General features: G+C 45.4%; 1 protein-coding gene across 1 annotated transcript in view; it reads left to right on the top strand.

Moving 5' to 3' along the window:
* STARD9 (StAR related lipid transfer domain containing 9) overlaps nt 1-26,817 on the top strand; it is a 109,102-nt gene that overhangs the window by 49,976 nt on the left and 32,309 nt on the right. The window contains exons 11-24 of the mRNA XM_015557524.1: nt 313-385; nt 5,362-5,429; nt 7,855-7,952; nt 8,342-8,548; nt 8,725-8,822; nt 10,535-10,612; nt 11,036-11,104; nt 13,604-13,783; nt 17,255-17,306; nt 17,674-17,817; nt 18,520-18,602; nt 18,745-18,848; nt 23,604-23,776; nt 24,234-24,705. Coding sequence (XP_015413010.1) covers nt 313-385; nt 5,362-5,429; nt 7,855-7,952; nt 8,342-8,548; nt 8,725-8,822; nt 10,535-10,612; nt 11,036-11,104; nt 13,604-13,783; nt 17,255-17,306; nt 17,674-17,817; nt 18,520-18,602; nt 18,745-18,848; nt 23,604-23,776; nt 24,234-24,705 — 1,899 coding nt within the window. The remainder of the gene's footprint in view (nt 1-312; nt 386-5,361; nt 5,430-7,854; nt 7,953-8,341; nt 8,549-8,724; nt 8,823-10,534; nt 10,613-11,035; nt 11,105-13,603; nt 13,784-17,254; nt 17,307-17,673; nt 17,818-18,519; nt 18,603-18,744; nt 18,849-23,603; nt 23,777-24,233; nt 24,706-26,817) is intronic.

Genomic DNA, 26,817 nt, shown 5'->3' with positions numbered 1-26,817 from the left:
GGGATATTCTTCCAATACTACTCTTTAGTATTCCCCTTTTCAACTGTGATTTTTGTTTCTGTTGCTTAAAAACAAAGTTCTAATGTAGTTTAGCATGAAGATACATTCCCTTTTATTCTCCGATATCAGTTCCTAGAATACTGCTTCTGCCTTCATTGGACCATCTCCTAAATATACTGGACTAAATATGGATGTTTTATGATTCTCATCTGTAAGCCTCAACACTAGCATTTCTTGTGTTCCCCATGGATCCTCAAGGATTCACCAGACATAAACAATCCTCGTCCTAATTGTCTTGCCTTGTATACGTAGAATCACAGCAGCTACCCATGTTCATGAGGCCAGCAGCAGATCCCATGCCATCTTCACTATCCACTACACACAGGTTGGTTTCCTCTTATATTTGGTTAGATTTCTTCCTCTCCTAGTCCCTTTTGACTTCTTCCATTTACAGGTCTAGTAAGCTGTGCACCTAGAAAGGGTAGAGGCATTTAATAAGACTAATTAAAATATCTTCTACTTATATTTACTTTTAACATTTCAAAGAACTTTCATATCTGTGATCAGTATGAGCATTTAAAGCAAATAGCAAGATTGAAATAAAAATAACCATTAAAATGTAAGAACAGAAGATTCACTTCTGTTATGATGGAATGAGGAGGTCAGTAAACCCCATCCCCAAAAAGCAACCATAAAGCTGGACAAAACTGTCAAAAGTAACCATTTCTCTATTCTAAAAATAGATCACAGACATATGATAAACTGAGAAGCATAAATTCAAGAAAACTATTGAATGTACACTGTACATATGAGCTGTATAGTGTACTCAAGTATAGTGGACTTTCTTGGGCTGCTCCCATCTTTATCTCTGTTAATAAGGTAGTTCAATCAGGGGAGGGAAGGTTGTGAAAACCAGCAGTTTTGTTGCTGCTGGTACCAGAGGTGTTGATTTGGGGCATTGTCAGTTAAAGTGGTGATCTCAGTGATAAGTGAATAAGGAGGGCCAGTGGCTCCATTAGTCTCAGATTGTGGTTCTGTTTCAGGCAAGAATGAAAGGGGATTTAACAGGGATTCTGAGGGATGATACAGCCATAGGGCTGTGATGAGATCCACACATATCCTGTGCACATACACAGCAGAGACGAAATAGACTCAATCCAGCCACACAGCCCTGACTGGCAGCATCTGCACATACATGCAGAGGAGACGCAGAGGGCCCTGTGACTAGAGAATGCTGGGGTAAACTTAAAAACTGCCTGACCTTTTAATTTATTCCCTAGCCCACATAGATCCGTCAACAGAGAGCAGAAGTCTTTTTGGCTCAAGGTATTTGATGACAACTTCTGACCAATCTTTGCCTAAACACTAAGCTATGTAGATGCAGGGCTGGCTCCTAAGAAGCCAAGCTTAAACTTGAAAATAACCATGGGAAAAACCTACTGAGACTGCTTTGTCTGCATATTAGGGGAGACAGATTTTAAAGATTTATTCCAGACAAGTTACCAAACAAAACAAGCACTCTACCACCCTAAGTAGGAAAAAATCAGAATAAAGGGGTGTTACAATATATTATCTAAAATATCTAGTATTCAACCAAAAATGATTAGACATGGAACACAAATAAGGAAGTGTGACCCATGATTAAGAAAAAGAAAAAACAGTCAATAAAAATTGGCTCTTAGTGCTCCAGATACTGGGTTTAGTATACAGTGGCTCCAAAGCAGGTAATAAAAATATATTTAAAGAACTGAAGCAAACCATTTTAAGAATTAAAGAAAAGCATGATGACAATGGCTGTAAGAAATTTCACTAAAATGATATAAAATTTTTAAATGGGAATTCTGGAATCAAAATGTACAATAATTGAAATGAAAAATTCACTAATGGAGCTCAATAGCAGATTTGAGATGGCAGAAGAATTATTTTTGAAGAAGACAAATGCAAATTGAAGAAAAATGAACAGAGCCACTCAGACCTGTGGAACAAAATCAAGTCTGCCAACATAAATGTAATGGGAATTCCAGAAAGAGAGAAAAGAGAATAGTCATAAGAAAATTGTGAAAAATAATGGCCAAGAAAATTCCCCAGATTTGTTTAAAATCGTTAATCTACATATCTAAGATGCTTAAGAATGCCAAATAAAATAAACACAAAGAGAGCCATACCCAGACACCTCATAGTGAAACTGTTGAATGAGGAAGAGAAACTTAAAATCAGCTAGAGGAAAACGACTTGTTATGTACAGAACAATTACATGATTAATGGCTGACTTATCATCAGAAGTATTGGACACCAGAAAACAGTGATAAAAAATTAAAACCGTCAACCAAAATTTATATATGCAGCAAAACTAGCTTTCAAAAGTGAAGATGAAATAAGGACATTCCGACATTGAAAACGCATGCGCACACACACACACACACACACACACAAACCCACCCAGAATTCTTGCTAGCAGCCTATCTTACACTAAAGGAAATCTTTCAGGCTAAAATAGAGTGATATATTCTTTCTCATTTCCTCTAATGTCATTAAAAGAAAATTTTATATAAAACAATAATATGCTTTATTGTTTTTTATCATATGTATACATTGTCATACATCATGAAAATAAATAGAAAAACAATTATAATTCTGAACACATCAATAATTACATTAAGTGTGAATGGATGAGGATACAAATGATCAAACTAGGTAAAAGCAAGATCCAACTATATGCTGTCTATAAGAAACACTCCTTAGATTGAAAGGGATAGGTTGAAAGTAATGAGATGGAAAAAATTACACCACATAAATAGTAACTGTAAGAGTTAGAGTACTATAATAGTGTCAGACAAAAAAAAAAAGAGTTTAAGACAAATATTAGAGACAGACATTTCATCAAGAAGATACAACAATTTTAAATGTATGTGCTCCAAAATTGACAGAATTTAAAAGAAAAATAAATAGGCAATTCAGTAACAGTAATTGGAGATTTCAGTGCCCCACTTTCAATAATTGGTAGCAACAACTAGACAGGAATTTGCAAGAATATAGATTTGAGCAACATTCTCAACCAATGTGACCTTACATTTAAAGAATACTGCACTTAACATCTGTACGCATATATAGGCAACTGATTTTTTAACCAAGTGGCAAAGGCAATTCAATAGAGAATGTCTAGTCTTTTCAACAAATAGTGGTAGGACAATTGTATATCCATATGTTAAAAAAATGAAAACAAAGGAAGACAACTTTGATCTATACCTTGTACTTTAAAAATTAACTCAAACTGGATAATAGATATAAATGTAAAACCTGAAAATATTACTCTTGTGGAAGATAACATGGGAGAACTTTTGTGATCTTTGATTAGGTGAAGTTTTTAGTTATGACACTAGTTAGAGAATAAAAAGAAAAGGCACAGATTGGGAGAATTTGTTTGTAAAACATACATATATGATAAAGTATTTGTATCCAGGATATATAGAGAACTCTCCAAACTTAATAAAACAACTCAAAACAATGGTAAAAATTTGGAGCCAACATTTCATTAAAGAAAATATACAAATGGTAATTAAGCACTTGAAAAGATGCCCAACATCATTAATTATTGTAGGATGCAAATTGAAACCAAATAATATATCACTACTCACCTTTTAGAATGGCTAAAATTAGTCCTAGCTGGTTTGGCTCAGTGGATAGAGCGTCGGCTGTGGACTGAAGGGTCCCAGGTTTGATTCCTGTCAAGGAATCATCTGATCAATGATTCTCTCTCGTCGTTTTTATCTCTCTCCCTCTCCTTACCTCTCTGAAATCAATTTTTAAAAAATCTATTAAAATGGATAAAATTAAAAATAGTGATTATTCTAAATAGTGGCAAGGTGTATAGGAACTGGAGTTCTCATATACTAACTACTGGTGGGAATGGAAAGTGGTACAGTAACTTTTAAAAACAGTTTCTTTAAAAATATAACATATGCCTACCATGTGATCCACTCCTAGGTATTTTTCCCAAAACCAAAAAATGTCCATACAAAGACTTGTAAACAAATATTAATATTTGTACTTGTATAAAATATATTTTGTAATAAATTATAAAATTTATTTTTAATTGTTCAAAACTGAAAACAACCCAAATGTCCATCAAGAGGTGAATGGATAAACCATGCAATGGAATACTTCTCAGCAATAAAAATGAACTACTGATATACACCTCAAAATGTATGAATCTTAAGATAATTATGCAGTGAAAGAAGCCATATAGTGTATGATTCTATTTATATGAAATATCCTGAGAAGACGAATTTATAAAAACAGAAAGTTGGTGAGTGGTTGCCTAGGGCTGGGGATGGGAATGGAGACTGACTGCAAACACACTTGAGGAAAATTGGGAAATATTTTAAAGCTGGATTTTTGGTGATGGATATACAACATTAAAACAAAACAACAAAAAATATTGAATTAAAGAGGGAAAAATAGGGAAAAGTACTTTTGCTCTTGAGGGCTGGATGCCCCTGAACATAATATAAAGATGCAGAGTGCTTGCCCTAGCCAGTGGTCGGCAAACTGCGGCTCTTTGGCCCCTTGAGTGTGACCACGAAGTTTCAATCGCACTGTACGTGCGCGCCCGCATGTAGTATTTTGTGGAAGAGCCACACTCAAGGGGCCACAGTTTGCCGACCACTGTCCTAGACCATTGATTTCCAACCCGTGTTCTGCAGCACACTGGTGTGCTGCACAGTTTTAAAATATGCAATACCTGACTATTTAGTCAGGGGTGCTGACCTCTTTTCCCTTAGAATGTCAAATAAGAAAAATGAGAACAGCTGACACAACAGCCACCCAGTGTGAAGGATCAAAATTATACCTAATTTTTTGTGAGATCAGCAAAAAATAAATTTTTTGGTGTGCCACATAATTTTAGTAATTAGTTTGTGTGCCATGAGATGAAAAAGGTTGAAAGTCGCTGCTGTAGCCAGTTAACCTGATGTGACTCAGGCTAACAAGAGAGACAAACCAAACCTCCAGCAGGGGCCCAACCTGCTGTGAGAGGGAGCCTGGAGGAGAGCTGAGCATTTGCCTGGTAAATTGTTCTAAAATTCTTGGTGTCCCTGAACATTGTGTTCAGAGGACTTTTTGGGGGATTTGCCCAGTTTTTTTCAGGAGAAGTCTTGCTTATATTTTCAGTGAAGTGAGGACCCAGAGCTTACTGATTGTATCTACCAGATATTGAGATCTCATCTGGCATATTTGAATATAGATTTTTTGGAATAAGTTGGCTAAAAACCCAAAATATCACCTTGGTTAGGAGGATGTCTAAGGGGAAAAAAAAACCTCATTGTTCCGAATGACAAGGTTTAAATGTGTTTTCTGCCTTAGGCGGTCCTGGAGAATAACCTTCCCTCTGAAGTCGCTAGCAAGATCAACCTTGTGGACCTTGCAGGCAGGTAATTAGATTTCAAAGCCAACGGGGATTACTCCCTTGGCAATGACCTTATTCTTGCTCATTTTTTAGGGAATAATCTTGTTCTAACCTTTTTCATATTTCAACAATCCTGAGGAAATTACAAAGGAAACATATTCTTTGAATACTAGGTTAAGAAATTATAGCTTCTAGGAACTGAAAAGTTCTGTGTCAGGGGATCTCAATCCTAGTTGTCCATTAAAATCACCTGGGACCTTTTAAAATTCCCAATGCCTGGGCTGCACCTTAGACAAAATAAATCAGGATATTAGAGGGGTCAGGGAAGTTCAAGCATTGGTAGTTTCTAAAGCGCTCAGTGCTAGCCAGAATTGAAAACTGCTGCTCTAAACATACTTTTTTTCCTTTGACTTAGTTTTGATTTTGTGCATCTCTCTACATTACTAAAAAAAGTTTTGTTTTATTTTTTAATATTGTGGCATGGGGGAAAAGACACTGTCTTTTAAGTATTAGAATGAAGCATGTCCAGAAAGTAAGTCTTGGGGACAATGTGGTCCCTGAAAAGTAAGATGGAATAAGGAAATTTTCTTATTTTAAAACTGCTAAATAATTAATATGGTGCAGCATTCCCTTAAAAACTAAGTGCAAAAAAAACCCAAAAACAACTAAGTGCTATCTGGAATGAACTCTATCAATTAATCAGAAGTATAAATTTTGACTATTGCCCATTTATTTAAAAAAGGAATTTGAGACAGTTGGCAGTAATGACACAGATACCATAAAGCCATTAATGTGTGAAATCTTACCTAATAATAGACAAACATGTAAATTGACTATACCTTTGCTACGCTAACCAGCCAATCAGGAGAGTATGCAAATTAACCTAACAAAGATGGTGGCTAATTTGCATACATAGGCTCCAAGTGGTGGAGCAAAGCCTGATGGCCTGGGGGTGGAGCAGCAAAGCCTCACGGCTCCGGAGCCAGCTCCGGCTGAAGCTCGGCCAGAGCTAAGGCCTGGGTGCTGGAGGAAAACCGGTGCCAGCAGCCAGGGGAAAGGAAGGCCTATTGCACAAATCTCTTCGTGCAACAGGCCTCTAGTAAAACAATAATAAAACAATAAAGGCAGAGGGGAAGTAACTATACCAAAAAGCTATCTATCTATCTATCTATATGAAGCCAGCGCCTGTAATGCTATAACGACTGGTCACTATGACACCCACTGCGACCAGCGAACCAGCCCGATCTGGGGTGGGGCCAGCTAGCCAACATCCCATGGCTCCTCCCCTGCCTCCCCGCCCCTCATTGGCCTCACCCACCCCGATCAAGGGCTGGATGGCTGGCCAACCCCCCTGTGGCCCTTCCCCCTGACTGGCCTTGTTCCCAATTGGCCCGCCCCACCCTGATCGGCCCTCAGCCCCTCTCCACAGTAGGCCCTGCCCCTGATCGCCCCCTTACCCCAATGGGGGTGGGGCCATTGGTCAACCAATTGCAGTCCCTCCCCCCATCCAGTTCTTCCCCTGATTGGCCCCCCAACTCTGATCAGGGGCAGGGCTGGCCAGTCAACCACCCATGCCCCATCCCCCAGGCTGCTGGCTTCCAATTGGCCACCCCCACCCCTTCTGGAGGTGGGGCCGACCAGCCTACTATCCACTCACCTGGCCCACTGCCCAAAGTCCCTCCCCACGGCCAGCCCCACCCCCAATTAGCCCCCTCACCCCAATCAGGGGTGGGGCCCACCTCCCACCCCAGCTGGCCCCTCCCCCCCAGTCAGCCTGGCCCTGATTGGGGCAGGCCAGCCGGCTCACCTCCCGCTGTCTCCTTCTCCTGACAGGCCCGGCCCCAATCCACCAGTTGGGGCTAGCTGGACCCTACCAGTGCATGAATTTGTACACTGGGCCTCTAGTCCTATATAATAAAAGGCTAATATGCAAATTGTTTCCTCAGTGGGGAGTTTGAGCAGGGGGCAGGGCCAGCTGGCCAACTGCCCATGGCCCCTCCCCCTGGCTAGCCCTGCTCCTGTTTAGCCCCCCCATCCAGATCAGGGGCGGGGCTGGCCCACCAACTGCCCGTGGCCCCTCCCTCCAGCCGGCCCTGCCCCCAATCAGCCCTGATTGGGGCAAGCCAGCTGGACCCTACCTGTGCACAAATTCGTGTACTGGGCCTCTAGTGCCAATATAATTATTATGAGTATTGCATGTAGCTGTAAGTACTTTGGCAGCCAAAATAAAAACAGAAATATAATGAATTATTTGATTTTTAATGCCTGAGAAACAGAAGAATACTAGTTCATTACAAGATGGTAACTTTTTTTCTGGAATTGAATTCTAAAAGGAATTTATTATGTGGGTCTTTTACGTGATATACAACATAATGGATAGTATCTTCAGCAATATTGTAAGGATATTGTTGTCTTGTGTGCTTTGTTTTTGTTTTCATTGACTGTTTTAGTGAAAGAGCAGACCCCAGTTACTGTAAGGACCGGATCACTGAAGGAGCCAATATCAACAAGTCTCTCGTGACTCTGGGAATTGTCATCTCCACCTTAGGTATTTGGCTGATAGACTGGATCATCAGAGTGGGAGGGAGACTTTGGAGAATAACTCATGTATTTTCATTTTGTCAAAATGGGGCAGATACAAGGTTCTTTTTGATGTAGTTACCTTCTGGTTTGGGGCATAAAAATAGATATTTATCTGTTGTTTTAGAATACAAGTTGGCCATTATCTCTGTACTCTCATTTTAGAAAGAAGAGAGACTAAAAAATTGTGTAACTCAAATACTGCATGTCATGAATCCAAAGTCTTATTTAGAACTTAAACTTAAAGCATCTTATTGTATGCAGAAAGGGATTAGGAAGTGCTCCCTAGGTGTTGTTTTCTTTTAGTGCATTTGTTTCAGGATTTTTTTTTCTTCCTATTTTATTTTGTATTTTAAGCCCAGAACTCTCAAGTATTCAGCAACTGCCAGAGCCTTAGCAGTGTAACCAGAAATGGCGGTGACAGTGGGATTTCCAGCTCTTCTGGGACCAGCATTGGAGGGGGACCTTCTCGGAGGCAGTCCTATATCCCATACCGGGACTCTGTGTTGACCTGGCTGCTGAAGGACAGCCTTGGAGGCAACTCCAGAACCATCATGGTTGCCAGTGAGTAGGAAGCTGGGGCTGGTTCTGGGTTAGGACTGGTATTGTGCCTCAGAGAAAGGGCCATGACTACCCATTTCATCAAGGGTCTCTTACACAGATGGACAGTAACAGCAAGGCAAGTGGCTATGGGCTGGGTCAGAGGGCTCGGCATGATTTTAAACTTTCTTGTACCTTAGCTGTGTCTCCTGCACACAGTAGCTACAGTGAAACCATGAGCACACTGAGATATGCATCCAATGCCAAGAACATCATCAACAAGCCACGGGTGAATGAGGTGAGACCGTCATCTGAAGTCCTGGTCTGTTATCCTATATAATAAAAGCCTAATATGCTAAGTGTCCAACTGTTTGACCATTCAACCAGTTGCTATGAAATGCACTGACCACTAGAGGGCAGACACTCTGACCAGTAGGTTAGCGTGCTTCTGGGGTCCGGCCTATCAGGACTGGGCAAGACAGGCCGGACATGTCCTGGAGCCCTCCCGCAGTCTCTCCCTGGCTGGCCAATCTCTCATGGTCCCTCCCAGCTGGCTGGCCCCAATTGACCCTGATTGGGACTGGGCGAGACGGGCTGGACACACCCTGGAACCCTCCTTTGGTTCCTCCCCAGCTCTGATCGTGCACTGGTGGGGTCCCTTGGACTGGCCTGTGGGGATCGGGCTGAAACCAGCTCTCATACATCCCCTGAGCAGTCTGGATTGTGAGAGGATGCAGGCCAGGTGTAGGGACCCCACTGGTGCATGAATCTGTGCACCGGGCCTCTAATACTTTACATAACAGTCTCCTTTTGTTATTCCTCTTGCTGATGTCATTTTTTTAAAGCCAGTCAAGTTTAGCAGTGTGATGTCATTCTTTTTAAGTATTTCTCTCTATCTCTCCTCTTGCCAAACTTGTTCTCTGAATGATAAGGAAGTGAAATTCTTTTTTCTAGTGTTAACACCCTTCTCATCTCTACTGACTTCATTTATAACCTTTTGTGAATAATTTATTTTAGATATTTCCCTAAGACCATTCTTAACATCCATGGTGTACCAGTGTCACTATAAGAAAGATTATTTTCTTATTATTTATTTACTTAATAATTATTTATTTACTAATTTTATTCTGAGTTTATGTTAATACTAGTACATGCTTAGATGTTGATGCATGCAAATGGTAGTTATGTCTCTGTTTCAGGCTAAAATAGGCACATAATAAATTCATTAGTTTTGAAAGCTGAATAATAATGAGAATATTCCAAAAATTCCTTATCTGCTTTGCAATTTCAGTGAATAGTTCCATAGCAGTGATTACAAACTGGTGTCCAGTCAGATCTAGCCCATCTGTGGACTATGTTAAAAGGCAATGTAATTGTAATTAGCTCTGGCCAGGTGGATCAGTTGGAGCATCTTGCAGTGCATCAAAAGGTTGCAGGTTCCATTCTGGTCAGGGCACATATCTAGGTTGTGGGTTCAATCCCCAGTCATACAGGAAGCAACTAATCGATGTTTTCTCTCTCTCTCTCTCTCCCTCTCCCCTTCCCTCTCTCTCCTATGTCTCTGTCCTCCTTCCTCTTTCTCTAAAATCAAAACTTATTTTTAGGTGAGGATTAAAAAAAAAGAATGTAACTAAACAGGTACTAAGTTTGGTTACAATACAGAAAGATTAGCACCTACTATCTGAAATGCCCTGGCATTTGTGTTACCTGCCTGACCTCCTGCTCTAGGAGAGTGATTCTCAAACTTTAGTGTGTATCAGAAGATTCTGGAGGGTATATTAAACCACAGCTTGGGCCCCAGCCCTCAAGAATTTCTGATTTAGTAGATGTTGGGTAGAGACAAAATTTGTATTTCTAACAAGTTCTTACTCCTGGGATCACATTGTAAGAGACTACCCCAGAAGGTACTTTCCAGGAGTAATCTGCTTCATCCAAGTTAATTGCATGAAGCATCTCATAGCTTTCAGGGCCGGACATCAATCAGTGGTGACTGAGTTCTCTGTGTTTCAGGATGCAAACGTAAAGTTGATCAGAGAACTCAGGGAAGAGATCAGAAGACTGAAAGCTGTGCTTCTGAGCATCGAACTGGTATGCAGGCAATCCGAACTTGTGTGTATTCAAGAGCTCCTTTTCTTCCCCAGGAATCAGTCCTGCTTCATTGTGTTCTCAATTAAGTAACAGCTGTGGAGCAGAGGCAGGTGCAGAAACAGGATGGGGATTGTTCTGGTTCCCTGTGTAGTTTCAGGTGGAGTGGACATCCTCGTACTCTGTCGTCTCTGTTGTCCAAGGGCATTTGCCTGAATGGCTCTTATTCTGTGTGTGGGCAGATTTGGGGAATGGGACCCTCCAGAAAAATTTCCTTGAATTCACCTTTTTGTGTCAATCTGAGCCCAAATACTTAGGCTTCTGATTTATTTCTGATTTTAATTATAGTCTTTCCCTTATCTGCATCTGATGTCCCCTCACAAGAGTAAGGGTGGGACCATGAAACACAACTCTTTCTCTCTGCAGAGAAACTGCAGTTCATTGAGTGAGAAGGATGGGAATCTGAAGGAGCTGGTTCTCCAGAACGAACTGAAGGTGGGTGTGAGGTGGACCCCGTTGTGCTTTACCTCACCCTGGGAGGAGGTCTGATCTCCATCATTCCTGGGCCCGGGCTGTTCCCTCGGCAGCACAGTAAGGTTCTGTCTGGTGTAGAGATCATTTTTGTCTTCACTGGGCCTCGGATGGGGGATTTGTGTGTCTGAAGGGCTGGTGACAAGCTTTCTGACTTTGTTTTTTTCTCTTAAAGATTCATAACTCCCTTTGGATAGTGACAATAGCTTAGAAAATAAAATTTATTTTCCAGTTAGTAAATCAACCAACCAACATGTACTCATTGAGCACCAAATAGGTGCTCTGCATGATGCTGCAAGAGATACAAAGTAATCCCTGCCTTCAAGTGGCTTGCAGTGTAGTTGGAAACACATTTAGAGAGTGGTTAAATGTAGTAACTGTTAGAGGAAAGACCTTAGGGAAGGAAAAAAACCATGATGGCTTGGGATTTTCAATGCAGCTATTACATTGCTGGAGCTGGAACTCAGAGAACTTGAACTTGACCTGGAAGAATTGATAAAGTTTGTTAGGTAGGTAGAAGGGGTAAGGAATTTGGGGTGAGAGAGGGATAAGGTAAGCAAAGCCATAGAACTGGGAGGATGAACAGGTGTGGGAGGCCGGGGAAGCACACAGTGTGAAGAAGGCTAAGCTGTCTGGAGGGGGTGCTTCTGGCAGAGGTTGGCAGAACTAAGGTGAGGGCCAGTTTGGGAGGTGTGAGCCAGGGTGGTGATAATGAGGAAGTATAGTAGGAAAATTACTATGACAGTTGTATGTAGGATGGATTGAAGGGAGGGAAGCGTGGAAGCAGAGAGACAACCAGAAAAGAGATTGCTGTCATGACCCTGTGTGAGGGCGGACAAAACATTTTGGGTGATTAGATTAAGTGGTGATTCCCAGAGACACTTAAAAGGAAAAAAAAAAAGGCAGGTATTATTTGATGACAGGTTCTATTTAGATCCTGCAACCAAATGTCTCAATTTCCAGTATTCTATTACATCATCCTATGTGTTATTAAAGTATCCTGGCTATGTCAACATATTATTATCCAAACTGAACTTTAGGACTATATCATACATCCAGAAGTTTCTCAGAAATTCTCTGTTTAAACATATGTCCTAATCTGGGACATATGTTTCCTAATTCAGAAAATATTGTATTTCTATACATAAGAGATAAAGAGTCAAAATCATTCCAGGCTTATTTGTAGTTTTGTGTTATGCAGGCCAGCAAAATTCAAGGGGGCTTGAATCTGCAACGGGCTGGCCTATCCCGTGATGTTAGGCGGTGGAGGAGTTGGTGAGCGAGCTGGCCAGAGGGGGGCGTGTTCAGCCGTGCCTCCAGGTTCGGTGCCAGGTTGGCCAAACTAAGCCAGAGCAACCTGCTGTTCACCTCTGCCAAGTCCCAGTCCAGCTCAGCCTTTGGTTACCCTGTAATTTTCAAACTTCAACTCGGGGATTAAAAATATTTTTTGTAGGGACATAAAATAGTTGTATGTAAACTTGGCATAGTTTATTTTTTCTTAAGTATTGCACTTATGAGAGAAGTATTTAGGTGAATTCGGTGTCTTTTTCAGGTTCCTTGGTTCTTCCACTTCCAGGATAAGCTGCCTGCCTAGGCATGAATTTCCACCATACGAAGGAAAAAGGACTCTGCATTCAATATTATTTGTTTACATTCTCTAGATCAGGGGTCCTCAAACTATGGTCCGCGGGCCACATGCGGCCCGCCGAAAACATTTATCCGGCCCGCCTGGTGTTTTTGCCACCGCTGCCTGTCCTGCTTAGCAGCCGACTCGTCCTGGGCCTGCAGTTGCGCATGTGTGGAATGTCTGAGGGACAGTGAACTGGCCCTCTGTTTAAAAAGTTTGAGGACCTCTGCTCTAGATGGTGCTAAGGCCTCTAAGTCTTGGTATATTTATTTTTAAAACTGATCCTAATACATAATAAGCCCTCAGGATTTTATTGTTGTTACTTTATTACTATGTGGTGTTTCAGGTCAGTTTCATATATTCTCCCTGGGTTGACTTCTTTGTGGTCTTTGAGCCACGTACACACTCAAATTGGAAGTGGAGGTGGTGCTCCTTGAGAAAGAAGTGTTAGGTCACAAAAAGACTCCCAGGATGGCTCACATAGAAGGGCATGGGGAGAGGGGAATATAGATGTCTGACTAATATCTCCATCAATTTAACACATCACATTTATACTGTTTGTCCCCAATTATAACAATAATACATGCTGTTGCAGAAAACTTTAAAAATAATGAGTTTCTATTTATGAAAGTAGCACTTGCTTTTGAAGAAAACTTGTAAACACAGAGATCTCCTAGAAGAGGTGCAGGGGCCTCTGTGGGGCTTTGAACAGTAGCAGTGAGGAGAGTAAGGAAGTAATACCCGGGGAGGGGTGGGGGATCAGACCAGGATGCCACCTCAACTTTAGTCCTGCTTCCTGCGCTGAGTCTCTGAGACCACCTCCTCTGTCTCTGCAGATAGACCAGCTGACTAGAGACTGGACTCAGAAGTGGAATGAGTGGAAAGCCCTCATGGAGCATTACAGAGTGGACATCAACCGAAGGAGGGCTGGGGTTGTCATCGAGTCCAGCCTGCCACACCTGATGGCCTTGGAGGAGGATGTGCTCAGCACAGGTGTCGTTCTCTATCACCTCAAGGTGAGTAGGCAGGTGCATTCCCTCTTCCCGAGCTACTGGCTCCAGAGATCAAGGAGGGAAAAGCCAGGGGAAGCAGCCAAGCATTTGTGAATTGAGACAGATGTCCTAGTGCCGACTTCAGGTTTGCATTCAGGAAACGGTTAGCCAGCCAGTTGGGACCTGTTTGGCTTTTGTATGAATGGAGCAGAAACTGGAAATCAGAACAATCAGTTTTCTTTTGTAGTTGCTGCTACTGTTGCTTTTATACAATTTACTTTTGTTCTCTGAACCTTAATTTCCTCATCCTATATAATAAAACCCTAATATGCAAATTGACCAAATGGCATTACGACCAGCAGAGCGACCAGTCGCTATGATGCGCACTGACCACCAGGGGGCAGATGCTCAATACAGGAGCTGCCCCCTGGTGGTCAGTGCGTTCCCACAGTGGGAGCGCCACTCAGCCAGAAGCTGGGCAAGTGCAGCAGTGGTGGCAAAAGCCTCCCGCCTCTGCTGTAGGTGGGCAGTAAGAAGCAATGGGTCCTGGACTATGAGAGCCCCAGACTGTGAGAGGAATCGGGTCTTAGCTGGCAGGAGGACCTCCCCCGAGGGGTCCCAGACTGCGAGAGGGTGCAGGCCGGGCTGAGGGGACCCCGCCCTCTCCCCCCACTCCCCATGCACGAATTTCGTGCACCGGGCCTCTGGTTTTAAAATAAGAATGATGCTGCTTTATTCCTTTTCTGGCTTCCTGAAACACACGAATGCAGGCGAGGAAGTGAAATCCTAACCTTAAAGTACCATTGGTGCTCCTGAGCTGTGCAAATGCAGGCTGCTCACAGATGGCTAACAGGGCAGTCACATGATTTGAAACAGTTTTCTTTCAATACTTCCCCATGTCACTCAACCCCCAAATCAATAAAATGTGCCTCCCAATTCTCCATTACTAGGTTTACTTGGGAAAGAAGAGAGGAGAGAGAAAGTAGATACCTGAACCTTAGAGAAGCATAAGGGAGAGTCTAAAGAGGTGAGGGGAGTGGTGGCAGGGCATGACATGCAGCCGCCCAGAGAAAATACAATGAAGTTAAGGCTTTCGACAAGGACCCTGCTCACCTGGATCGTTGTCACCTAGAGGCAAGATCCTCATTTCTAAATGAAGCAGTTTGAGAGTCAGTGACCCATGGTAGATAGTCTTACATCCTGACCTCATAAAAAATGTCCTGCTGTGGGACAGTCTCTATGGAAGACAAAATATACTTTACATGGTCAAAGTCCCCGTGTTCACTGAAAATCCAATATTCATTCTCATAATTGTCCCCCGCAGACATTGAAAAGGAACAGAGTTTATGGGGCTTGTGTAATGCTGCTGTTATCCCTGGAGAAATTAGACTCCTAATGCTGCAGTGCATGTGGTGGTGAGATGTTAGCAGAGCTCATCATGTGCAGAAAGTCTGTTCTTAGGATACGCCCTGAGGGAGTTGTCAGAGACTGGGCCTCTCAGACAAAGTTAAAGTAGCTTATTTTATGGTACAGAGAGTGCAAGTGATCTCAGTGAAATGCTTCAGGCAGAATCTAAATCCTAAAGGCTATGGATCCTTCTCAGTCAGAGCCACAGGGAGAGACTGGAAGTCTGGAAGAGACCAGGTGGATTAAAATGGTCAGTATTTGAGTAGAACTGATCTGATATATTGATTGCATGTGGAAGGAGCAGTTGAAGTTGGAAGTCAAGTGGTAGAGCTTGGGGTACAGCTGAGGGTCAAAGGACACAACTGCCCGTCTGAACGTAGAGGTGCTGGTTGTCCTGCTGAGTCTGTGCACACCCAGGTGGCCCTCCCTCCAGGTGTGTTTCCAGTGAGCCAGGGCATGGGGTTCCAGTTAGTGCTAATCCTGGCATTTCTGCATAGTATGTGCCCATTTCCCCTTTTCATTTCTTTACACCCTGGTTTGGGGAATGTAACAGTAATCAGGATTCTCTCTTGTTTGTTTTGTGCTTTGCTGGCATGGTTCCAGATCTGGGACTAGTCACTAGCAATGCCCTGGGAGCTGTTTTCCCTTGAGCCACCTCAGGAGGAACCTCAGGTGGAAGGGGGCCGAGGGAAGGCTGCATAGAGCACAGGTTACTGATATCCTGGACTTCCCACGTATGTGCCTTTGTGCTGCTAATGGCCCCTGGGTAAGGAGGCAGAGGGGCAGCAAGCACAGGCTCCGGTTCAATCCTGTTAAACACATGCCATCACATTTTCTGGTTGTTACTGCCCTGCAGGTCTAGAAGTGGTGATGTGCTGTGGCTTTCATCCGTTGGGGTGGAATGTGCCTCCTCGTCAGGGTGATCCTGAGCCCACAAGAGGGGTCTTGACCTCTTTCTCTTGATTCTGTTTGGCATGCTGGGAAGCCAGTGTCCATTGGCTTGTGTGATCCTCAGTGGCTGAGCAGAAAAGTCTGGGCCCTGGCTGTTTGTGGGTGTGCTTGTAGAGGGAGGCGCAGAGCATCATTCATCACTTCTGGAGTCCTCCTTCTCACAAGCTCTTTTGGAGGAGCTGCAGGGACCACCCCTCTGGCTGAGAACAGTGAAGCCTCAGCTCCTGGAGCGGTGGTAGGCTGAGGTTGGAAAAGCACGGAATTCCAGCCAGAGCTCTCCTATTCAGTTTATGGGTTCCCTGGGCAACTTATACCCCATCAGCTTCAGATTCCTTGTCTATAAACAGGGGATAATACCTACATTTTGGGTTAAAGGATTGAATAAGAGATGCCTGTAAAGCACTCAGCGCAGTGCCTAGGGCATAGCGAATGGTTCGTCGGCGCACGACGAATATGTATCTAAACTCAGCATCTCTTTGCCATTTGCTGCCTTCCTCAACAAAGCTTTGTGGTCTGAATTGTCATAATCAAAGGCCAAAGGCCTTGTCTTCTACTAACCTTGTGATTCATTTATACTAACTCCTGTTTCCCCTCCTCTCTTATACTCTCTTCCAGTCCTTTTTTTTGATTCTAGATGTGCTTTTGTCCTATTCGTGCTTTATCCTTCTTACAATCTGGTGTCTGTTAAACTTCATCTGCGGACCAAGAAGGTAAAAATCTTGTGCTTCCATTCACCTGTGTGTCTGAGACTGACTGGACCACATGATCCTCAGCCCCTGGGAGAAAGCTATACCTGTGTGCCCACTAAAGACTAAACGTCAGACTAAAGATCTCGGACGGCCAAGGCTATTCGCTAACTTCAGGCTATAGGAGTTTGCCAACACTTGTTGGACTTTGCAAAGATACGGTGCTGCTTTGTTACATATTTTTTGCCCCCACCTTCTCAGGGTCATTCTGGCTGCAGAGTGAGTGGGCAGAGCAGTCAGAACAGCCTGAACCAAAGTTGAGAAGTGATGTGGGAAAAGCTGGGATGGGTGTGGGAAGACAGTGATAACACTCAAACAAGTGGACTCTCCTCTCGGGGCAGGGCTGTGTCCCTTTTTATTCTCATTTAAATGGTTTTGTTTTTCCCTTTAGGAGGGGACAACAAAAATAGGAAGGATTGACTCAGAGCAGGAACAGGATATTGGTAAGTGACAGAGCATATGGTCTGACACTTTGTGGCAGGTACTCATGCCTGACAGGTTTCTGCAGAGGAACCGATGGTGCTCTGAGGGGAAAGGATCTTTGAGGTCCTAAGGGGCTGCTCCTTTTGCTGCTAGGCTGTGGGACTGCAGCTCTATGGCTGGGACATGATAGGAGGGGGCCCACATGTGGGAGGATCCAGGTCTAAGAGGTTTCAGGTGATGGCTCTTCCTCTCTTGTCGTGATTTGAGATCTTCCAGATGTGGATTCTGATCTCATGGGAAGAATGGAGGAGGTGTTTCCCTGGGCCATGCCTCCATCCGGGTGACCCCCACCTCTTCTGTAGTCCTGCAGGGTCAATGGATCGAGAGGGACCATCCTGCAGGGTCAATGGATCGAGAGGGACCACTGCACTATCACCAGCGCCTGTGGGGTTGTCGTTCTGCGGCCTGCCCAGGGGGCCCGTTGCCTAGTCAATGGCCGGGAGGTCACTGCCTCCTGCCGTCTGACCCAAGGTAGGACTGTCTGCAGCCCTGTTTATGCCAGAATGAGTGATGGACCGGCTCCATTCTCATGGGCTGGACTCAGAACTCACTGAAGCAGTCCCTGCAGCCAGAGATCGGAAGGTTTCCTAATACAGTCTTCTTCGCGTGCATGAAGAAGCCCCAATTCTTGGGCCCCAGAATGGAGAATAAATCTGAAATTCGTCCCTGTGTTTGTGAGCTCTGTGTCCTTGGGAAAGTCTCTGAGCTTCAATTTCCTCATGTAAAATGGGGATAAGAATAGGATTGAATAGCAGGAAGTGTGAAGATTAAATGAGCTAATTCATGTAATGTTGTTCTTAACAGTGTTCTTGGCATTTAGTAACCACTCATTATCATTTTTACTGTCACTATTACTATTGTTATTCACCTGTTTAAGTTCTGTCTGTCCTTTGAGGCTGAGCTTACGTTCCCCCTCTTCCATGAAGTATTCCCTGACTACTACACCTGGAACACATCTTGCTTCACCTTTGAGTACCACACTCTTCCTCTTCATCTCCTTAGTTTGATGCATGTGCTGTGCAGTATCCAGTGAATATATATATATTTATTGGCTCAGCTGAATTATCCACTTGTTGAGGTTAGGACCTTCATCTCCCAGAACAGTGCCCTGCATGTAGTGTATACTCTGAACAGGAACTGTTGATTGAATTCTCATCTGCCTCCATGCCACAGGAGCAGTCATAACCCTGGGGAAGGCACAGACATTCCGATTCAACCACCCAGCAGAGGCCGCTGTCCTTCGGCAGAGAAGGCAGGTCAGCATGCTGTGCTTTCGGTGTGGCTGCTGGCCTCCCGCTTTCTCCTTTCTGAGGAAGGAGCTTGAGCTTTGTTTGGTCCTCTTGGGAGGGTGGGAGGGTTGATGACTGCAGTCTTGCTGTGCTTTCTTCCTGTTCCCAGGTTGGAGAAGCTGTTGGTGGTAGTGGCTCTTTGGAGTGGCTGAACTTGGATGGAGATGTCACTGCCTCCAGGTTGGGACTCTGCTCTCTGCTTGGGAAGAAAAGGTGAGAATCAGCTGCTCATTCTGCTGTGTAACCTACGAGTTTTTCTCCTTAGTCCATTACAACATGGAGCTGGGAGGAGATGAGGGTAAGCAGCCAAGGTCTGAATGAAGCCTGTTCTGCACCAACTTGGAATGTGATCTGAAGATGCTGAGCTAGCTGCTTGGCTGATAGTTGGCAGGGAAGTGGTCTTGGCCCTCATTTATTTCCTCTTTGATGTTCCAGCTTTCTTCATCACTGAAAGGTATGACATGTGTTGTTTCCTATCCCACTTTCCTCTGTCAACAAGATTTAAATGTGATGTTTGTAGGTAGCGTTGATACAGCTTCCGAACTTACCTCCCTGTAAACCTCTTTATCTTCCATGCTGCCTGTGTGGGAGCTCGCGGGTGTGTCATATAGCTCCCAGGACTATGGCTTTCTCTGAGTTTTTAAAGACATTGTGGGACTGAGACTCCTTTTTTTCCTCTTTGCCAAGAGTCCAGAACTGCATAGCAGGGCAGGGCCTCCAGAAGCAATGTGAAAACATCTTGGGGTTCTGCCCTGTCCCGTCCACTTCACCAGCATTGTAACTGAACCATGGAGCCAGAGTTTTGTGTGTGATTGGTGGCAACTACTTTTCTTCTTCATAGTCATTTTCCACCCATTTCTTCATAGAATTTCCTTCTGGATCTAGACACCTGTGGATTTGGCACTGGGAACAGTGGTATCCTTCTGTTCCCATAGCCAAAGTGGCTGCTGCCTTGGGGACTTCCTTTAGAAATGTCAGCAGGAGATTCGGTGCCTGTGAGAATGCCGGTGTCAGGTGCTGTCCAGCCCCATGAGCACAGGGCTCCTGGAAGGGTTCTGATGGCACTTGGTCCCTTGGTTCCTTCACGGGGACCCAGCTGCTCTTTCCTCAGGCCAGGTGAATGCAGTGGTAGCTGAAGGTAGTACTAAGTCAGACCTTGTAGTGAGGGATGTTGGATCAGGAGTGGGGGTGCACTGGTGCAGGTATGTGAAGCATGCACATCCTCACGGCGGGGCTGCTGAGGGCCAAAGGATTAACCAGAGTCTAAGGAGGAACTGAGGGTTCAATGGGGGGACTGGTAAGGTGGGGGAGGGTCAAGTGCCTCAAGGCCAAGATGGACCCAGGACTGAGGCTGAGGCTCTTGCTTAGTCAGAGTGGCCCTCCCTTTTTGTAATGAGTCCATGAAAGGAGGCCTTGTTTAGGTAAGATTTCCGTTGGAAAGATGCACTACGATCTGTTTTTCCCAGAGTTCAGAGGCTTACAGAGAATGGCTCTGCACCTTAAAGAGTGAGGATGATGGGGTTGGATAAAGCTGCTTTGCTTCCTGGCGATGATGGAAAAGCTTTGTGACCTTCAGCAAGTCTCTGAGTCTATTTGCTCCTCTAAGTAAGGGTACTACCATCTCTCTCCCAGGGACCCTTGAAGTAGGATGAAAAGAGCTAGAACACGTGGAGTGCTCTGCCAAGTACCTGACCTCCCACAGCTACAGCTCCCCAGTGGGAGGTTCTTGTGGGGAGCTGTCCAGGAATGCAGCTTCCCTTTCGCTTTCCTGTCCCCATCTCACCCAGCTGACCAGAGAACACTGGTCTCCTGTCCTTTTACGGCCTTCTTGGGCTCTCTAACTCCACGGGCACTGACATGACCTTTCAGTAAAACTGAGAAGGCACCTTTTCATTTAGAGAGGACAGAGAGAGATTGGCGAGTCAAGGCTTCCCACTTGCTGCCTCCACGCTTCAGCACCAGCTCTAGGAGCCTGTGGGCTGAGCTGGTCCTGCCCAGCTGCCGTAGCCAGCATCCTGTGCCAGACCTGGTTGAGGCTGGGTGTGTGGGGCTCTGGCCTGTGATTGGGCAGAGGGACTGGGGAGAGAACCCATGAGAGTGGAGAAAACTGCCTGTTGTCAGCTGGGTTCCCAGTGGTGTGTGGCTGCATCTCCATGACAGTCTTTCCTCTGCTTTTGGGTGGGGTTGGCTCCCAAGCCTCTCCTTGTCCTAGGCTTTCTTTCCCTCCCCTTTCTCTCTGGAGGAGTACCCGTGGGGAGCCTGCACAGCCGGAGCTGACTCCAGAGAGTTGCAGAGCCTTTCTCTGTAAGCCTCTGACTCCAGGGGAAATTGCCAGTCTGCCTCCTTTCCTCTTGCAGCAGTGATCTGGACCCGAGAGGGGTTTGTCCTTGAAACTGTTCTTTGCAGTTTCCCATTTGGAATTTTGGGGACTTAACCTTAAGTGCCCAGGGCCGGGGAGACACTGTCATTGCTGCTACCACTACTGCTGCATTAGTGAGCAGACGCTGCTGCATTCTGCTGCAGAAGCTGTCAGACTCAAGGCGGCCAGAAGGGCACCAGGCAGCAGCTGGGGGAGGCAGGAGCCACCCAAGATGAAGGGCAGTCATCTGAGAGAGACAGAGGTCCTTGGCTGGCAGGTACCTGAAAGCTTGCCCTTGGTAATCAACCCAGATATGTAGCATAAGGTTGGTATTTTCTTTTTCACTTGCTTTTTGGCTGACGTACTTAGCAGGGGAGCCATTTTCAGCCTGATGGCAGGTGGCATCTTGGGTGAATACGCATGTCTGCAGTGATCTTCTTAGCCTGCCCGCCTCATAGGCCTGATGCTGCTGTGAAGGAAACTATTGGGTTATTAGCAGCTGCCACTTTCCAGGAGGAGGGCTAGAGGGAGCGTACCTCTAGGGAGAAGGAAATTGCAGTCAGGGTTTGAGATGGCAGGGAAGGAAGCTAAATGCTCTCAGGGAATTCAGAATAAAGATCCCCTTCCTGCCCCGGGCATCTGATGGTCTGGATCTTAGCTGAGTTTGTCTGAGACCCTCAGATGGGCTTATGTTGGAATTCAGCTCTGTGGTCAGACAGATTTTGGAGCAGTAGTGCAGGCATGACACGTGTAAAAAATGTTTTCCATTCCTGTGGCATTAACTAGTTTTTTATTCCAATCACTATCCCTAGCCTTTTGCCTCACATGCATCAAAGAGTTTCTTTCTCTTTTATGTACACTCCACTATGTGTATTTGGCCTTTTGCCCACAGCAGCAGTGCCAGTCTTCCCCATAGTGCACCTGCTCAAGTGTCAGGGCCTGTCCTAATCCTTGGACCTATAGTACATCGAGCGACCTCACAGAGTCCTTCACAGAGAAGACACTGCTGGTGTGTCAGCGTCTACTACGCACTTCTCATCCGCCTAATCACTCTCCCTCCCATCCATCATTCATTGTCCTCCTAGACCTATATTAAGGGATATTAATTCCTCTAAGCGAGAGGCAGCAAATGATCTGTTAAGGGCCAGGTAGTATCTTGGGCTTTATAGGACCTACAGTCTCTGCTGCAGTGACTCGACTCTGCCAGGGCGGCGCAGAAGCAGCCTGGACCATACATCTGAGTGGTCCGACTGTGATCCTGTGACACTTCCCTCACAAAAAACCCAACCTGCCTCACAGGCTATAACCCTCTGCTTCAAAAGCCTCCGTGGTTTCATTCTGGCCTATGAAATGTAAATCTCCTGAGAGCAGCGGTTCTCAACCTGTGGGTCGCGACCCCTTTGGGGGTCGAACGACCCTTTCACAGGGGTCGCCTAAGACCATCGGAAAACATATATATAATTACATATTGTTTTTGTGATTAATCACTATGCTTTAATTATGTTCAATTTGTAACAATGAAATTGGGGGTCACCACAACATGAGGAACTGTATTAAAGGGTCGCGGCATTAGGAAGGTTGAGAACCACTGCTTTAGAGCACACTGCTCGGACTGAGAGCTGGTTCCAGTGCCAGGTCCTGGCAACCTGGGGCTGGCAGGAGCGCTGTGGGAGGCTGGATTCAGGCGCTTTTGTGAGCCTCTAGGATCCTGATCCTTCTCACTGCCAACCTGGAGCGCCCATGCAGTTACCCAGAATGACAGGGACGGAGTGACCCTGCAGAAACAGCACATGAGGTCCTCTCTAGAAGGCAGTGTATAACCTGGGCAGAGTTAGCATGCAGGCGAAGCTGTCCGTTTTCAGGGGAAGGCTCTCGCTCATCCATGTTCACATAGGAACCTGGTGGTATGACTGTGATCTAGAATTCTTTTTAAACTTTGTATTCTGGAAAATGCCAAATACACTACAAACATCAACTCATAGCTAATCTTGTTTCATTTATATACCCGCTCACTGGACCTAAACAAATCCCAGACAGTTTCACCAGAAAACGCTTCTGCATCTGTCCCTGAAATGCATGCTACAGCCTCACACTCGGGAGCTCCTCCAGCGCTGGCTCTCACAGGCGGTGCGTGTGCATCCCCTCCTCTGGACCAGGGTCTCCTCCAGGGAGCAGAGGGGCCGCTGTAGTCTGCACATGTGCGACACCCTCCGTTCCTACAGTGGCTCTGGGCTTCTGCTCCACTTTGTTTCCAGCAGAAAACTTTTTTTTTAAAGGACAAAATTTCTTGATTTAGCTAAGATGTTCCAGGGTTTTGTTGGTTTATTTGTTTGTGTGAAAGCTGCTTTATGTTCCTGGTTGTTTTCCTTAACCAAAATGCATTTGTGTTTCTGCTAAACCCACAACCTAAGAATATACTAGTCTAAGGACTGTTCTCCATCCTGCACTGTGACATCATGAGCTGCCTGTGACACCACGCCTGGGAGGCCCAAGTTGCCAGAAGTCCAAAGCCTCTCTGCCCAGTTGAATTCAGGGCTCTCTGAGAGAGGCTTCGCTGCGACTGAACTGGGTTTGCATTTCCCTGGGTAACCTCGGCCCCTCTGTGACAGGAAAGTGCTGGGGGAGCAGAGTGACGAGGAACAGCTACCCAGGGCTGGAGAGACGCCTCAAAGGGCCGAGATTCAACAGCAGGATTCGAGGCAGCGAATCCTAGCGCAGCAGATTAGAGCCAACCAGGACCTGGAATTCGAGCAGGCACCCATCAGCTGGCAGATTAAAGAAGGTAGGTGCCCGCTGCTCACAATGTCTGCTTCATCTTCCAGCCTCTTCATTTTCACGCTTCCCCAGCCTTCTGTATTCTCGCCTTGGTTTTCTTTGTGATACGATGGAATCTTTGGCATTAGGCGTTCTCTCCTCTGTTTTACAGTCCTGAGGTTCTGACAAGGGGCTGGAAGCAAGAAAGAACAAGGAAGCAGCTTCCTATTGCCCCTGAGTAATGAACCTCTGCTCACTGTTTCTCATGCGCACATTTGTCTCTGCTCTGCTGCCTACCCTGCCACGTACCCCCCACTGTGCCGAGGCCTGGGGCTTCATTCCCTTGCCCAGTGGTAGGGGGATGCCACCCTGGCCAGCTCTTTCACTGTGTACAGGTCCAGCCATGGCCGGAGGTGTCTGAGCCCAGGCAGCCACCTGCAGGGAGGGAGGTGCTAACCTTCTCTCAGGATGTTTTTGGTTTCCAGACCAGCAGTGGCTGCTCAGAGAAGAGACCTGGCTGGCCAGCTTGCAACAGCAGCAGCAGCAGCAAGACCATATAGCAGAGAAAGAACTTGAGGCCTCTGTGCCCACTGATTCTTGGCTTCAGACATATCCTGAGACTCAATCGTCCTCACTGGTCAGAAGCCAGAAGAGGGCGGTGCCACTTCAGCTCCTGCGGAGACGAGCTCTTCGGGCAGCAGAGAGGAACGTGAGGCGAAAAAAGGTCTCATTCCAGCTCGAGAGAGGCATCAAGAAGCGGAGGCTGCTGGAGACCCAGAAGAGACTGGAGCAGCTCAAGGCATTGTACTGGCTTCAGGATGAGGGTTCCCAGGAGCCCCCACACCAGGTCCCCAGCCCTGATGCCTTCCCAGGACGTCAATGTAGAAGCAGATCGACAAGTAGCAGCTTTTTGAGCCTCCGAGAGCTCTGCCTCCGGTACTTGCCCCAGCTACGCAGGTACAGGCAGCACTTGTCCCCTGGAAGCTTTGGCTGAGGTTTACAACCTCGTTGCCAGCCTCAGCTTCCTCAGTCTGTAAAATGGAAAGATGTGTTTGCTCATCTCTTCCTCATCACCCTGTTCCTCTTCTGCTCCTCTTCTTCTTTCTCTGTAGTTGATATCCGCTAAGTCTGAGGCTTTTCCCTTCTCCCACTCTGAGAGGAAGCTCTTGCTTCTTTGGTGCAATCTACATGAGCCTCATTTTTTGATTTTTTTTTTTTTTTTACAGAGAGGAAGGGAGAGAGAGAGAGAGTTAGAAACATCTGTGAGAGAGAAACATCAATCAGCTGCCTCCTGCACATCTCCCACTGGGGATGTGCCCGCAACCAAGGTACATGCCCTTGACCGGAATCGACCCGGGGACCTTTCAGTCCGCAGGCCGACGCTCTATCCACTGAGCCAAACCGGTTTCGGCAAGCCTCATTTTTTATCTATAGATTCTGATTATCCACTTACACCTCCTTGTGTATTCCTGCCTCACCTCCATCTTATCTTGCCTCAAACCAGATTCTGTCCCCACATTTCCTCCTCTTCCCTCCCCACTTGACCTGCCACCTCAAGTGAGCTTCCCAACCCCACCTGCCAACTGGTGAGTGAGTGGAACACTGTCTTTCTGACTCCAGGTTCAATTTGGGGTCTTTTTGTTTCTTTTCTCCTTCACTCCTTACATTCAGTCAAGGTAAGGATATGTTATCTCCCAGAATGCTTGGAACAGGGGACTGTGTCTACCTCTTTATATCCTATGGGCCTAGCACAGTACTTGCCCATAGTAGGTACATAATTAATGTCTCTGGTGGTGGTACATTCGCTCACCTCTCTGGTCTTCAGAGTAGTAGGCAGGCTTTAAAAAAAAAACACCAGCTTTTTATTATGAAAAATTTAAACATACACAAAGTTGGGGAATAATACCTAACACTTATATTTGGCAATTATCAAGATTTACCAAGCTTGCTCTATCTCCTTCCTTCCTTCTTCTGGTGAAGTATTTTAAATCAACTCCTAGACATCATGTCATTTCAGTCCTATGTTAGGTATACACTTCTAAAACATAAGGACTTTTCTTATATCCACATTGTTAGTATCACACCTAACAAAATTAAGATAAATTATTAGGTATTAGAGGCCTGGTGCACGAAATTAGTGCACTGTGGCGGTGGGTGTCCCTCAGCCCAGTCTGCACCCTCTCCAATCTGGAATCCCTCTCACAATCTGTGACAGCTGGCTCCCAACTGCTTGCCTGCCTGCCTGTCTGATTGCCCCTAACCACTCCCCTGCCAGCCTGATCGACACCTAACTGCTCCCCTGCCGGCCCGATAGCCCCCAACTGCCCTCCCCTGCAGGCTCAGTCCCCCCCAACTGCCCTCCCCTGCTGGCCTGGTCGCCCCTAACTGTCCTCCCCTGCTGGCCTGGTCCCCACCCCCTCCAATTGCTCTCCCCTGCTGGCCTGGTCGCCCCTAACTGCCCTCCCCTGCCAGTCTGGTCACCCACAACTGCCCTCCCCTACTGGCCATCTTGTGGTGGCCATCATGTGTGAGGGGTGATGGTCAATTTGCATATTACCTCTTTATTATATAGGATACTTTACACCTAGGCCATATTCAAATTTCTCTAATTGCCTAAAAATATCTTTTTATAGTTAGTTGTTCAAATTAAGATCTAAATAGGTTTTACATACTGCATGTGGTTATGTCTTTTAAGTTTCTTTTAATCATTTCTTTATATCATTGATTTGTTAAAGAGAATGGGCCAGTTCTTTAGAATGTACTATGTTTTAGATTTGTCCGTTTGATTCCTTGTAGTGTTATTTAAATTGTTCCTCTGTTCCTTCTATTGCTGATTAAGTAGGAGTTTTCTTCAAAGGCATGATTAGATTCAGATTCAGTTCAACCGTTTTATGAGATAAAATATTGAGGAACAGAGTATACCTAAGGCCACTTTGAGAGCTAGGACTATAGTCCACAGTTTCCTTTTGTTTCTACGAAGCTTTCCTCTGACACCGAAGAATGTAAGGGACATGACATTGGCCTGGTTTCTAACCTCTTGCAGTGCAGTAAGTGGGACTTTGTAGTCCC

This window comes from Myotis davidii, unplaced genomic scaffold (genome assembly GCF_000327345.1).
Source record: "Myotis davidii unplaced genomic scaffold, ASM32734v1 scaffold46, whole genome shotgun sequence".
Lineage (NCBI taxonomy): Eukaryota > Metazoa > Chordata > Mammalia > Chiroptera > Vespertilionidae > Myotis > Myotis davidii.
Note: the sequence above shows the minus strand (reverse complement) of the source record. Positions and strands in the feature narration are given on the sequence as shown.